Genomic DNA, 16,011 nt, shown 5'->3' with positions numbered 1-16,011 from the left:
AACGCACTACATTTGGATCTCCAATAAAGGTTGTTCTTGAAAAATCTTCCCAAAAAAAAAAAAAAATCACTTGAAGCTTTTTCACTTCTTCTCCGAAAAGAGTCAAAAATGTCCTGTTTCTCTAGCTGGACCTTTATCAGATATCCGGATATATAGAAAGATGTCCTCTTTCCCATTACTCTTAACATGAGCACATGTTGAACTGGCTTTTTATTTGATATTTAGTCAGTACAGACTCAAGTACAGAGTCAAATAGGACCTCACGAAAAAGCATATTAGTTAAATCCTCATTGTCTCCTAACCTAAATCCAAACTGGTCTAGATGGAATTTAATTATTTCATAATTAAGAATGAATTGAAGGCTGGTGAAGACTGTCCTGTTGAAAAACAGCATATGCTGGTTAGGTATGTTTTGAAGCACAGCAGCTGGTTTAAACTGGTTTAAGCTAGTCCTTAGTTGGTCATAAGCTGGTCTTGAGCAGGAGCTAGTTGCTTAGGACCAGCTCATAACCAGCTTAAACTAGCTCAGTGACCCCCTCAGTTGAAATCACGGTCCAGGGGCTCATAGATCTGAACAAAAGGGAAGCTAAATCTAAACAATATTACAATTACCAAAGAGCTTCAGTTCTTGAGCTTCTCAGAAGCTAATAGAAATATAGAAAATGATAACATTGAACAATATATTTCAAAATATTTCTAGCATATCTCCTGTATTATTTGGTCAACCCCCACCCAAAAAATACTTCAACAGTTTTTAAGAAAATGCGAATATGGGCGGGAAAAGGATATCACATTAGGCACCTAGGTTTCCTCTCAGTTATCACAACATGGATTCCGATGTGCTTGTACTGTTTCTTTTGTGACAGAGAGAGAGAGAGAACCATATAAGACACTTTCGATGCCGTCACAAAAGACACAGTACAAGCACATCGCAAAAATAAAGCATATTCAAATTTACCATCTGTTCCTGTTTCCATTGACACTGCGAACCATGCAGCTATTTTTATTTAATATTTATAATCTTTTAAAGATGCTAAGCTGCGCTGCGGTTAAAATTAGCGCTTCCTCCATTTTTTTATTTCTGTACAGAGAGGTCACGCAGTGATGTATCGATCTTCTACTGGTCACACGTCTTCACGTGATGTGAATTCGCAGGTCAGAAATCACCAAACTTGAACTTTGGAATGCAGCGAAATGCGAAATTTTTCACATGAGCTTGCATTTCTGGTCTGATGCATTCGAATGCGTATGAATGGAAGTCAATGGAATGAAAAGTGCAGTGTGACCGCCCCTTTACCCCAGCAGCACAAGGCTCTTCTGAGGGAAGTACAGGAAGGTGACTCTTCACTCTTGATATTTTCATGGAGGACTGATGCAGTGTTTTGCTGTAGAACGAGGCTCTTCCTCAGCTCTTGTTCTTCCTCTAATGCAGAGTCAGAGACTCCAGATTCCTTGCAAACTGTAATCTTTTAATACAATTTACCATATTTTTGTAGTCAGGTTTATTTCTTTTTGTTTGAACACATGGCAAAGGTATGAGAAATATGTCAAACGTGTTTCTCCTCTTCCTCTTCGTCATCCTGAGTCTGTACTGTCATCATTCTTCTCTGCCAGCTGAAAGGGAGGATCATCTTGTTAATGTCACTAATGTATGTACACAACCAGTCAAAAGTCTGGAATCTTTAGGGTTTTTTAAATGTTTTTCGAAAGAAGTCCCTTCTGCGCACCATGGCTGCATTTATTAGATATTTTATGTGATATTTCTGTGATGCAAAGCTGATTTTTCCAGCAGACATTACTCCAGTCTTCGGTGTCACATGATCCTTCAGAAATCATTCTAATACACTGATTTGCTGATTATTATCAATGTTGAAAACAGTTGTGCTACTTAATATTTGTGTTTAAATCCTGATACTTTATTCAGAAAATTAAACTAAAAAAATTACATATAACATATAAAACACTTTTGTAATATTATAAAAGTCTCTACTGCCACTTTTGATCAATTTAATGCATCCTTGCTATTAATATCTTCACAAAGAGGGGAAAAATAAAAATAAAAAATCTCCAAACTTTTGAACCATATACAAAAATATGAAACAGCACTACCATTTTAATTGTTGATAATAATAAGACACTAAAGACTGTATTCTGAAAATTCAGCTTTGATCGCAGCAATAAATTACATTTTAAAATAAACTCCAAACTTCTGTGCAGCAGTGTACATTGTTACATTACATATGTTGTGATAAAGAATGCACACATTCTCACAGAACTCACATTTTGATGATTATTTACATTCCCAGATTTTCTCGTTTTCTTTATCTTTCCCCTGTATGTAGGGTCCAGTGGCCTATAACAATTAATTTTATAAACAATTTAGCACGAATGGTCTCTGCACTCAAACATTACTGTTTTGCCTTTTAGACAGAATTATACTTAGTATTCTTTCATTGATAGTTATATATATTTTATGCACATTTGCGCATATGACGTCATAAGGCTGCGCCGATCTCCTGAATCTTTTGTGATTCGGTCATAGATTGTATTCGGCTGAAAAAAGGTTTGTATTTCGGGCATTTTAGTATTTACAGCGATACAAACCGTTCAGGCAATGTTTTTTACAAGCGATGTAAAATTAATTAATCACCACTGAATGCACATTTCAATGCGTCGTGTACCATTAATGAAGGTTAGTTGTGTAAGTAAAGCGCATCCACATGATTAACAAGTGAGACGCGGCTCATTTTTGCTCCCTGTATAGTGAATCGTTTTATTTTGATCACTGGCGAGTAACGTTAGTGGTGAAAGAAACGGAGCAGTTCGAAACTATGAGTCAACTGAATCAATTTAAATTATTCACTCAAAACCGTATAAATGCAACGAGAACAACAAACAAACATTTATAATGACAACTTTTAAAAAGCAGCAGCAAATGAATATGAATAAATATTAAGTGTCTGTGTAGGTTGTGGTCTTTTATTGATTTGTAGTGCTAGTTTTGAGTGTTTTTGGTCTTTTAAGGCTCTAAGTCTGACTAACTCCCTTACTAGTGAGCTGACTACTGAACTAGGGAGCTGATTGAAACGCACCCAGAGATTTAAGTTTGCATTTATTTTTCTCTCTTCTGATTATTCTTATCTTAAACAGGAAAAGGTGTCTAAACACAGAAAGACTTCTGCTGAAGCAAGTGAGATCCACTGAAAGATGGCATTTATTAAAGAGGAGAGTGAAGACATGAAGACTGAAGAAACATTCAGAGTCAAACAAGAAGATACTGAGACAAAAACAAAGATGGAGTTTATTAAAGAGGAGAGTGAAGACGTGACGTTTGAAGAAACTTTCAGAGTCAAACATGAAGATACTGAGAAACAAACAAAGATGGAGTTTATTAAAGAGGAGAGTGAAGAGATGAAGACTGAAGAAACATTCAGAGTCAAACATGAAGATATGGAGAAACAAACAAAGATGGAGTTTATTAAAGAGGAGAGTGAAGATGTGACATTTGAAGAAACATTCAGAGTCAAACATGAAGAGACTGAGACACAAACAGGTTGGTTTTCATTCTCAAAGCTGAACTCACTCATTTTAAATGTACAGCTCTGCTGAAATAGAGATATGAAAATAATACATAAGTAGCCTAAACAACAATTATTTTGAGTAACATTAATTCTGTTATCTACTTTTGTTTAGAAAACAACGAAAACGGTATCTAACAACAAAAATATTTGATATGAAGCAAACAATAACAATTCAGTTAAAACTTGACATTTGTTTTGTGATTTTTTTTTTTTTTTTCAACTCGTAGCCAAAAGTGCCATACTAACACACATACCTGAATGTAAATAGCAGTATGTAGAGATCGGTGATTAAACTGAAAGGATTTAATGAATTGGCTTTGTCACACATACAGTGATGTTCAGTACGGTCACACTGTACTGTACACATGTGTGGGATCTTCTTCAGGTCTGCTCAGTGCCGCGACAAATGAGGGAGGCAACGAGAACGCAAATGAATCCACAAGTATCTATTAACAAAATAAAGTTTACAACTCATAATTAAATAAAAATAACAACTCTACTGGAAAGAAGATAAGGACTGCAAACTAAACTAAAGCATAAAGACAAACAAATAATCACAACAAAGTAACCCAAAATAAGGGAAAACCAAAGAGAGTAACAGAGCCCCTGAAGTCAGGGAGCCAAAACTCTTTAAAACCTACTCTGCAGGTGTTTGACATGATGATTACCCCCTAAATCCCGCCCCACAGCCGGCTAAAGCAGGACTGGGCCAGAGGCATGTCACAAGACACCGCATAAATGTGATAAACAAAGTCTCAATGGATTTTACAGGGGCTACTGAGACTAGCTTATGTAGTATAGCCACTTTTCCACCGACGGGCAGAACGATAAGGAACGGTTCTGGCAGAATGTGTGTAGTGACGTTGCCACTTTGGATCAGTCACTTGTTTGTTGTCTGGCTGATTTTTCTGCATATCCGATTGGAGTCTGATCATATTTAGTAAGACTGAACAGCAAAAAAAATCACCTGAAATCCAAGGTTTACAAATCCGTGGTACATTCATATGTGGTTTGAAATCCTATTTCTTGAAATTTGTTTCAGTCTGAGTGCTCGGATCGGATTTTGCATAGGTTTTTCACTAGGGGTGAAACGGTACACAAACATGACGCTTCGGTTCGGATTTCAGTATGTTTGAAATGTTATGTTCATAACGTAGCCTATATTCAAATAAAAAAATAAATAAAATAACAGGAGAGTTTCAAAGTGGCTATTTTTTTTCCTACCTCATGCCAAACTAATAACAGGGTTGTCAGCATTAAAAGGTATTTTGCTGCTTTCTGCTGTGCAAATTTTGTTTGTGATGAAAATAACAGTTTACATTTTCGTCAGTTATTTTATCTACAGATCGATGCATTTGTTACAGATTTCTGCTCATTCAAAATCAGATACAGATGAAGTACTGTAAGATTACATTTGTTTGAATGAATTTTTGCGAAAGCAATTGCATGTGAACGTGCTGTACCTGTTTAAATCATGCTTTAACCCGAAAATATTCAGTAAAAGGAACAGACAAGCTCCTTAAGAACTATAACTTCCCGCTCGGCTATTGCCGTCATTATAGTCTTCTGATTTGAGAGATCCATCTGTATCAAGCTATAGCTAAATATGTTTATCATGTGAATTCTTGCTAAATATGTAGTTATTACGGGCCGTTGGCATGAATTGTACTCGTGGTGGAGCGCTCTTGGAGCGAGTGAAAACCCCGATGCTCCGACTTTTAAAAAATCCGCTCGTCGCTCCAGTCTAAATCACACCGATCCACTCCGCTCCACTCACATACTCTGGCCGGGAGGTTGCTGCTTCAGTCAGCGATGGCTTGAAAATGACAAATTGTTAAAATGACAACTAAATACTTGAGTAGCCTTCTGTTAAGTCTTTTGGTTTTTTTACCTTTTTTTTCTTCCATGGAAGAGCCTGCGCTTTTGAGCCATATAAAAGGTAAACAAAAAATTTCCCTGCTCACTTAAACTAATTCTTTAAGACTGTCGCGATTAAAGTGAAAAGTGAAAATGAATGAAAAGTGTTTTTTGTGGCATACGTTTAAGATCTGCTCACAATGCATACAAATTTCTGCTCACAAATATCTTTATGGAGGTTTTTTCCCCAGCGTTAGGGTTAGGTTATTAATAACAGGCATTATAACAAATCACACGTGTTGAGCACTGATTAGTCACCAGTGAGGAAAAATCTGCAGAACCCTACAGTGTTCAGATCATGCGCTCACTGAATGTATTCTGTACTCTCTTGAATATTGTCATCATAAACAGCAGAAACATGGTAAACAAGAAATTCATTTTGCGATGTAGACAGTGAGATTCAGTGAAATCATCAGCCATTAATCAGGAATTTGAAAAATGTAATGAAAATGATGTGTCGTTTCCCCCACACAAAAACATAATCGACATTAATCGTCATTGTCACTTCAAATTTAAGGACATTCAAATGTAACGACATTCATACAAACTGTTTTGTACCGTTCCAAATGCACCACCTGCTGGCAATTTGCTGATTTTGTTTAGAACAATGCAAAATTGCTAATGTACCTTAAAATCCAAACGATTTACAAAGTAAGGTGTGTGTGTATGTGTGTGTGCGCTTTAAATTAAGATAATAATTTATACTTTTGTGTGTGGGTGTGTTTTAACTTAAGATAAAATCTTATAGCTACTTTTGACTAATCCATTTTCTTAAAAATAGTTTAAACTTTAATGCCTGAAATGTGAGGTTTATATAGAAAACTTTAGTTATTTGTAAAGAACCTGTTTTTGAACCGTAAATCATGTTTTTTACAGTCATTTTATAGTACCAGTCATGTACCATAGACATTGCCCTACCCTGCTCATACAGTATTGATTTTATTTGTGCAGGTATTTAAAAGCCTTAAATTTTATTTTAAAAATACTGCAGATACCCTGTACATTTTTTATTTTTATTTTTTAATTTTTTTATATTTGATAATTTATATACTGTATGTTGGTTATTTTAGGAAATAACCAGACAGGTGGTTTTATATTAGCATAATAACACCTAAACCTGAAAAACTCAATTATGTATGTAAACATGTAATTTACCACAGTTGTAAAGTGCTGGAAAATCTTGAAAATGTACCTTGAAAGTGCTTGAATTTTACTTTGGTAAAGGTGTAAGAACCCTGCATATGACGTTGCTAAAAAGAACATTATTTTGTGTTTATTCGCTTTAAGGTTAATAAAACATTTTCCACATAAAATGTACATTATTGTTGCTCCTCAATGCCCTGCCTTTCTGAAACATGTTGATTTTTTTCCAAAGCTCATCGTTCTGAAAAGCGAGGTATGCTCTGATTGGCCGAATTCCTCAAGTGTGTGACAGAAATGTTACGCCCCTTACCATACCGTGATGCCGTGTGTCCCAGCGCGACAAAACAAAACCAATAAAACCCATTATTAATGAGGCATTTGTTGCATCCAGTGGGGACATAATTACCGATTATAATGACTTATACTGTCTTTTTACGCATTGTGTTTCGTAACGCGCTGCGTAATCATAAAACTATGTCTGCATTTGTGATCGGAGAAACGACAAACAACAAGCCCTGCTCTACACTGCTCAAAAACTCGCTTTTGAATCGTCAGTGGCAAATCATTTAAATATGAAAACGTACTTACAGACTGTGAGTCAGAAGCGCCAGACTGTCCTTGCAAATTTGGAACTGCCCCACTTTATAGAAACAGACAGTGCATTGTAGGCTACTCTCACAGGAAACAGTCCTCGTCCATGCAAAATGTGCTGCACACATCTGAATATTTGGGATGAACTGATCTGGAACAGTGTTGAACCACTGATTTCTAGTTGTGTCCTCTTTTGGAAGGCAAAGTAGTTTCGTTTTCACAACAAAACAAAGCACATGTTATTTTTTTCCAAAATCGTTCTGAAAAGCGAGGTATGCTCTGATTGGCCGAATCTCCAGTTGTGTGACAGAAATGTTACGCCCCTTACCATACTGTGATGCAGTGTGTCCCAGCGCGACAAAACAAAAAACAATAAAACCCATTTTAATGAGGCATTTGTTGCATAGTGGGGGACATAATACCGATTATAATGACTTATACTGTCTTTTTACGCATTGTGTTTCGTATCGCGCTGCGTAATCATAAAACTATGTCTGCATTTGTGATCAGAGAAACGACAAACAACAAGCCCTACTCTACACTGCTCAAAACTCGCGTTTGAATCATCAGTGGCAAATCATTTAAATATGAAAACGTACTTACAGACTGTGAGTCAGAAGCGCCAGACTGTCCTTGCAAATTTGGAACTGCCCCACATTATAGAAACAGACAGCGCATTGTAGGCTTCTCTCACAGGAAACAGTCCTCGTCCATGCTAAATGTGCTGCACACATCTGAATATTTGGGATGAACTGATCTGGAACAGTGTTGAACCACTGATTTCTAGTTGTGTCCTCTTTTGGAAGGCCAAACAAAGTAGTTTCATTTTCACAACAAAACACGCAGCATCTCCACATCGTTGCAGTAACAGCAAGAATAAAAGTTACGCCTTCTTTCTTTGTGTGAACATTTGGGCGGCATTATGCAAATCTTTCCACATCGTGACATTGACGTGGGGGTATGTTAGAACGAGCCATTTTAGTTAGGAATGGTTAACGCTTATTTTATAAAGAATATCCCTTAGGATTTGAGACTTTAGTCTTTGCAACTTAACAGATCTTCTTTATGCACCAAGAGCTTGTAACACTCCAAAGAGAAAGGAAAAATGTAAATCGCATCATATGACCCCTTTAAAATACATTTTTGTATAACAGTTTTTGGTAAATGATTATTTGTTTGTGAAAACATGCTGATTTCACAAAAAAACTTGTGTATACTCTTGATTATTGAATGGGACCCACTGTATATAAGGGGAAACTTACAAGCATAAAAAGAAGAGGACTTAATACGGATCCATGTGGCACACCATACTTCTGTTTGATGAAATGTGTCTTGATTTATACAAGCAAAGTGTTGGCGGTCAGATATACGCAATGTTAACCATGGCATTAAACCATGCTAATTCTTGTCCAGAAATACCAAAAGATTTTTCAAACTCTCCAAGAGAATGTCATGGCATATTTTGTCATGATGTCTAATAGCATCCGAAGAAATGCATGTAGCCATGAATATATGCCAAAAACATTAATTAGTACCTTTTATATGCAGTTTCTGTACTACAATGAGGATTAAATCCTGATTGAAATTGTTCACAAATACAGTTTCTCTCCTAAAATCATAGCTGAGAGGAAAATATTTTCCTCTAACAAATATGAGCTCTGTCTTTAATTAACCAGTTCTTCTGAGACAATTTTCATAAGTGGTTTGATAACTGCCAGCTTGAAAAGTATTTGGGACATTTTCTAAAGAAAGTGAAGAGTTAACTATATAGTACTTACATCATATATTGTTCTGGAGTTTTTTGTTAATTGTACATTTTTTAAGTGTTTTTAATAAGTGTCATGGAGTTTAGTTCTTGCAGTCTCTACTAATGAGCTGATAAGTGGAATCAGGTGTGTTAGATAAGGGAGACATACAAAAAGTGCAGGGCAGGAGGGGAAGGTTTGGGAAGCACTGCTAAAGAGGATTACAGGCAACACTTCTTTCAGTAGCCTAGTGGGTTAGTGTTTAGCACACATTTTGTTGATTTTGATGCTTTACTTGTCTTGCTTTGTGACATTAAAAAACTTGTATTGGTCTCTTTTTGCTTTAGACCTGATGCCGCTGAAAAAGGAGAGTCAAGAACTGAATGAAATGGAAGACAAAATTCAGTATGAGGAACATCATGATTTCACAACTGGAGAAAATGTGTTTAGCTCCTCACAGACTAAAACGACTACAGGAAAAAGAGCTCAAAAACCAGGAGCTAGAAGTCATTTCACCTGCCAACACTGTGGAAAAAATTTAACTGAAAAAAGAAGCCTTGAGGTCCATATGAGGATTCACACTGGAGAAAAGCCTTACGCCTGCCAACAATGTGGAAATAGTTTCATTCGAAAAGGAGACCTTAAAAACCACATGAATGTCCACACTGGTGAGAAGCCTTACACATGCCCTCAGTGTGGAAGGGGTTTTACACGTAAACAAACTCTTAATGCTCACATAAAAATTCACAATGGAGAGACGCTATACACCTGCCAACGATGTGGAAAGAGTTTCACTGTAAAAGGAAATCTTGAAGTCCACATGAGGATTCACACTGGAGAAAAGCCTTACACTTGCCAACAATGTGGAGAAAGTTTCATTAAAAATGAAACCCTTAAAGTCCACATGAGAGTTCACACTGGAGAAAAGCCTTACATCTGCAAACTGTGTGGAAAAAGTTTAGTTAAAAAAGCAACCCTTGAAAGGCACATGAGGATTCATACTGGAGAGAAGCCTCACACCTGCAAACTGTGTGGAAATGGTTTCATTCGAAAATCAGACCTTGAAAACCATGTAAGAAGTCACACTGGAGAGAAGCCTTACACATGCCCTCAGTGTGGAAGGAGCTTTACACGTAAACAAAATCTTAAAGCCCACATAAGAATTCACACAGGAGAGAAGCCATACACCTGCCAACAGTGTGGAAAGAGTTTTACTCATCAAGGAAACTTCAAAGGCCACATGAGAATTCACAGTGGAAAGAAATATTTCACCTGCCAACAGTGTGGAAAGAGTTTCAGATGTAAAATATCCCTTAATAACCATATAAGGTATCACTCGATAGAAGGAATTTATGTTATCAGTGTGGAAAGACCTTCACAGAAAGTAAGCACTGTAAGAATCATGTAATAATTCATATTGGGGAAAAAAAATTCACTGTGCCATCACTGTGGAAAACTGAGAAAAGAGACAAAGCAAACCTTGAGATTCACGTGAGAATTTTCACATGCCGTCACTGAGGAAAGAGTTTCAGATCCAAAGAGAACTTAACTGTCACATGAGGCTTCGCACGGGGGCAGTGTTGGCCTAATGGTTAGAAATTCGGACTTGTAACCTGAAGGTTGTGGGTTCCAGTCTCAGGTCTGGCAGGAATTGTCAGTGGGGGGAATGAATAACCAGCTCTCTCTTCCACCTTCAATACCACGAGTGAGGTGAGAACCTTGGGCAAGGCACCAAACCCCCAATTGTTCCCCGGGCATCACAGCAATATGACTGCCCACTGCTCCAGATGTGTGTTCATGGTTTGTGTGTCTGTGTGTGTGTGTTCACTACTGTGGATGGGTTAAATGCAGAGCACAAATTCTGAGTATGGGTCACCATACTTGGCCACACCTCACTTCACTGAAGAAAAGCCATTTACTTGTCTTAAAGGGATAGTTCACCCAAAAATTAAAGTCATTATTTACTCACTCTCAGGTTGTTCTAAACCTATATGAGTTTCTTTGATTAAAATCCCCCTAATAGGACATACACAGACACACCTGCTGATTGGTTACCTGAAATACTCCTAGAACATTGGAGGGTAAGGGAGAGTTAAGTTGGCATGTTTAAGATGAATCTGTGTGTAGTAGAAAAAGCTTCTATAATCTGGTGTTGAGTGATTTTATTTTTCATTTTTTTTTTTATTTTTTTTGTTTTTTTATTTTTTTATCAAATCCATCTGTTTTTTTCTTTCTTTTTTGGTCAGTTGTTTGAAAGAGTGTTGCTCTTTGATTTCATTGTAAATAATGTAAATATCACCAGGTTCCATCACCGCAGAGGCAGTAGAATTTTGTTGGTTTTGGATTGCCTGTGATTGCTGTAGCCGGGAAATCCACTGTAATTTATTTTCTTTTCATATAGGTCAAGTAGTAATGTTTTTAGTCAGTAGCATCTTTTTTTTGTTGTTGTTTTGGCTTTATCTGAATTAACTTACGATTGCGACCCAATGGGAATTGATCACCGTATGAGACAGAAATGTATTTTATGCAATGTATTTCCATTATAAATACACATTATGCTTATGAAAATACCAGACACCACTTGAAGATCTTGTACAAATCATATATCATTATAATCATGTATTTATTTGTTTTCATATTTGTTCTGTCTCTTACCCATGTCTTTGTTGATACCGGACTTCTGCATCTGCATATGTCATAAATAAACATACAAGGGTTTATCAGTATTTTTCTATATTCTTAGTTTATAATGGTCTTTTGTTATTTTTTAATATATAAATGTTTGTAAGTATTTTTATTTATTGTTGTAATTGTGCGATTCAGTTGCGCTGGTCCAACATTGGAAACTGTGGAAGGTTGAAGAAAAATGGAATGTTAACCATTATTGACACCCATAAGGTTTAAGAACAGAATGTGGAATAAAAATGAATAGTTAAACAACTTTTTTGTACATAGAAAAAAATAGAAAAACTCAAAGCTTGCTGTGCGGCCCTCATTTGGGAGTCACACTCAGGGTCTTCACGGTCAAAAGTGACCGGACACCTGAAATGTAACTTTTTTGCCCCCCAGTAAAATCAGTGGAATATATTTTTATTCAATAATATTTTTTCTGAAATGTAACTTTTTTGCCCCCCAGTAAAATCAGTGGAATATATTTTTATTCAATAATATTTTTTCTCATAGAAAATAGTATATAATTTTTTTTCTTCTAATTTTCAAAATTATTTTTAAATTAATGTTGTATTTCAGATTAAAACGGAGACTAGGCCTTTCAAATACATTTTTTTGAAGATTTTTTTAGCGCCACCTGGTCAGAGCAAAGAAAGAAAAACATGTAAGTGCATGGTGCAACCACTTATTGCCAGTATAGTAATCTATAGAGAGGCTTGTGAATTCCCTTATTGTTTTTAGACATAATTGCTTACTCATATTAAGTAGTGGACTTGAATATGTATTGTTTCGTTATTTTGGGTCTGTACTGTATATTAATACATTCTTATTATTTTTTTTTTTATGTTTTTTTGTATTATTTGCATTAAAGTTTTTGCTTTTTGATTTATGTTTAAAATGAAAATTGTGTTTGGTGTTGGGAAGAGTTAAGAATTTTTAATTTAACCTTTTTTGCTTTAGAATTGAATTGAAAAAATGCAATTCATTCAAACATAACAGTTTATGTAAACATTTTGCAATGAACATGTATATTTTTGTAAAATATCAATGAACACTAACAAAATAGTAATCAAAAGGGAACAACAATAACAAACAAGCTCAAATAACAGGAAGCGTTAAAAATGAAACTGTAAATAAAAAAAGAGAAGTAATAAAATAAAATATGAGTTATAAATACTATTCTAACTTTATCCTATGTGGGCTACTATGTAACTGCTGTGTATACTAACTACTATAACTGTATGTTACCTGCATACTAACTCTTACATAACAGCTAGCCTAACTGTTGCAGAGGTCACAAATAACTAAAGAATGTCTCTTGCAAACTGGATTATTGCATTTCTTGCAAGAGAGTGTGGTTTTAACATCCCTTGGGAAGCATCTTGGGCATCGTTTTCTCTTGGCTGAGGAACTAGCCAGGGAAGGACCAGCCAAGAAGGAATGAGCCGAGAAGGGGTCAGCCGGGGATGGAATGGCTCCAGAGGGACCGGCAGTGGAGAGGTCAGCCGTGAATGGAACATCTCCAGATGGACTGGCAGTAGAAGGGCAGAGCATGGACGGAACAGCTCTGGGCGGGGCATGTATGGAGGGGCTAGGAGTTGTGGGGGGGGGGTGGTGTGGCGGTGGAAGGTCAGGGGGTGGACGGAAGTGGAGGGGCCAGCTCTGAGTGGAGGGACCAGCTTCTCTATCATCTATTCCCTGAAGTTTTCGCATGAGATGCAGGGAGGCTGGTGCACGTGGAATGCCCTGTCTGGATTTTATGAAGGGGGTCACAAGTGATCTCCCAAGCTCCTCGAGGAAAATCCTCCTCTTAAAGAAGCACCCCTGTTTCCAAGTGGGATTAATTTCCCTCCACAGCACGAATGCATTATAGGCAGATACATCGACCATGCTGAAGAACAGCGCCATTGGCCAGCAAACCATCCTCATCCCACATGTATATGTTGCAACAATCTAGAATATTACACAAACATACACACACACACACACATTTAGTATATATGCGGTCATCAAATGATGGCTCATTTCACTTTATATGCTATTTAGCACGGCAAATAAGTTACCAGTAGCAATCACAATAATAATAATAATAACAATAACAATGACAATAATAAGAAGACAATATAAAGTAGCAAATACCTGGTCAAGAGTGTCCACGCCACCTTTGGTGTTGTTGTAATCAAGAATCATTTTAGGCTTCCTGTCCTCTCGTTCGCTCATTGTTGCCGTTTTGTGCATGGTGCTCATGAGAAGTACATTTTTTTTTTTTTTTTTTTGTGACAGTATGACACGATGGCGTGTGTATCTGTGAATGCAAATAGTGACGAGAAGCGAGCCCTGCCTCTTTGGTTTGTCAATGCACTTGGAAGCTCCGGTTTGTTTCTTCGCACCGTTCCGAGCATTCTTATTTCTTTTTGCAGGAGCTCTGTCCCAAGAGCATAAGATGTAAAAAAAATTGTCACATGTGACAATATGTCCCTGAAGGCCATGCGTCATTTCATTCACAACTCGTTTGCCCAAGTTTTTCTCATGCTGTACTCCTGCAGGTTTGCCTGTGTATACCTGCATATTCCAGGAGTAGCTACTTTCTGCATCACAGGCTGTCCAGATTTTGATGCCATATTTTGCAGGCTTGCTTGGCATGTATTGTTTAAAAGGACACCGCCCCCTGAATCCAACCAGACACTCATCCACAGTCACGTTGAGACCAGGATTGTACATCAGTGGCAGTCTCTCCACCCATTTGTCCCACATCTCTCTGATTGGTGCAAGTTTGTCAGTTTGCCTTCTTGCATCTCTTGTCATCGAATCTGATAACCCTTGACAGTCTTTTGAACATTTTGAGAGGCATGGTGGCCCGAAAAATTGCCCTCCCCATCTCACCATCCCATAAGCTCCTTGTTGCCTCATTATTTTGAAAACGCCAGCTAGTATCAGAAGGCCAATATATGCTTGCATTTCTTCCCATTCAATGTTGTTCCATTCCTTTGCAAAGACTCGTCGCCCCTCTAAGTTAGTCATTTCCAGCAGAATGTTCTGAATTGATGTTGTAAAAAATAATTCAAAAGTTGACAGTATGTCCTTCACTCACACACACACATACCTTGTTGGTCCAGGGGTATGTCTGGGGACCTTCTGTGCCCGTGCTCTTTCTTGTGTCTGTAGAGGAGGAGATGAAGACCACAGTATTTCCCCATTTCTTGAGGTGTAAGTTACCAGGCCTTCTTCATCTGATTCTTCCTCCTCTGACTCAAAATCCGGGGCAGCTTCTGTAAAATCCTCTTCTTCAGAGGTATCATCTGCTGGATTTTTTGGGACAGCATTCTCTTCCTCTTCACTAGACTGAAGCAGGTATTCGAGGGTCTCCTGAGCAGTGAACCGTCTTTGTGCCATTGTGCAAAATGACAGGGCAGGCCTCAATGTAGCAAAACTTATTCCACCTCACACCCAATCAAGTTTTTGTTTTTATTTACAGATGCTGGTATTGGACTGGAGGTTACTAGGGTAGAATCTCAGCCTTTGATCTCACTCTCACTGTCAGTCTTTGATCTTACTCTGTGTGTGTGTGTACAGACAATGTCAAACTTTTGCACTCTGGATATGTAATTTTTGATCCATTCATTTTATTTCACATTCTCAAAATGTTAAAGTTCATTTGTTTGTGTGTGTGTGTGTGCGTGAGAGAGAGAGAGAGAAAACATTCCATCAACTGTCAAGGGTTGTGAGATTTTATGACAAGGGAACAAGAGCTGCAGAAAAGCAAAATGACAAACAGGCACCTGTCCCAGAGATTTGGGGAAAACAAGTAGAGAGACTACCATTAATGTACAGTCCTTGGTCATAAGAAAAACCTGGACAAGCAAATAGTGAATGGAATGATGCATGGCCTTCAGGAACATATTGTTCTGTGGCACAGAGCTCCTGCAAAAAAATAAAAAATAAGAATCCTCAGAATGGTGCAAAGGACCAAGCCGGAGTTTCTAAGTGCACTGACAAACCCAAGAGGCAGCGCTTGCTTCTCATCGCTGTTTTACAGATAGCAGGTCATAGGTGTGTGTGTGTGTGTATGTGATTATTTAGAGCGTCATACTTTCACTGCTGTTAGATTTTGTCTGCATTATGACTGAATTATTGAATGGATTTCACATTCTCAAAACTTTGCTCTGTGTTACAGACACAGTAGTTCATAGGTGTCTATGTGTAAGTATGTGTGTGTGTGTGTGTGTGTGTGTGTGTGTGTGTGCATCTGTGTGTGATTGGATGTGTCAATATCACACTCTTGATGTTTTACAGTGTCATGCCTTCACTACTGTGCACTTTTTTTCAGTTTTGTGATTGATTTGTAGATTGTGAACACAAATATT

The 16,011-nt window shown here is 37.4% G+C and overlaps 1 protein-coding gene across 2 annotated transcripts; it reads left to right on the top strand.

Annotated features, from left to right (window-relative positions):
* The first annotated feature begins 3,468 nt into the window (after positions 1-3,468).
* LOC109081652 (gastrula zinc finger protein XlCGF8.2DB-like) lies at positions 3,469-10,399 on the top strand. Of its 2 annotated transcripts, none has more exons than XM_019096625.2 (2): positions 3,469-3,553; positions 9,325-10,399. In XM_019096625.2, the coding sequence occupies exons 1-2, from the start codon at positions 3,469-3,471 to the stop codon at positions 10,383-10,385; spliced, it is 1,146 nt and encodes a 381-aa protein (XP_018952170.2). In that variant the 3' UTR covers positions 10,386-10,399. The 2 variants fall into 2 exon arrangements, with proteins under 2 accessions (XP_018952170.2, XP_042600077.1); XM_042744143.1 differs by lacking the exon at positions 3,469-3,553 and adding an exon at positions 9,178-9,231.
* Positions 10,400-16,011: the final 5,612 nt, after the last annotated feature.

This window comes from Cyprinus carpio, chromosome A4, assembly GCF_018340385.1.
Source record: "Cyprinus carpio isolate SPL01 chromosome A4, ASM1834038v1, whole genome shotgun sequence".
NCBI classification, from domain to species: Eukaryota; Metazoa; Chordata; class Actinopteri; order Cypriniformes; family Cyprinidae; genus Cyprinus; species Cyprinus carpio.
This window is presented reverse-complemented; position numbering and strand designations above follow the sequence as displayed.

Bases quoted from the DNA above. Each gene is read 5' to 3' on its own strand.
- LOC109081652 (XM_019096625.2), top strand. From the start codon at position 3,469: ATGGAGTTTATTAAAGAGGAGAGTGAAGATGTGACATTTGAAGAAACA. The intron at 3,554-9,324 runs GTTGGTTTTCAT...TTTTTGCTTTAG, and splicing joins AGAGACTGAGACACAAACAG to ACCTGATGCCGCTGAAAAAG.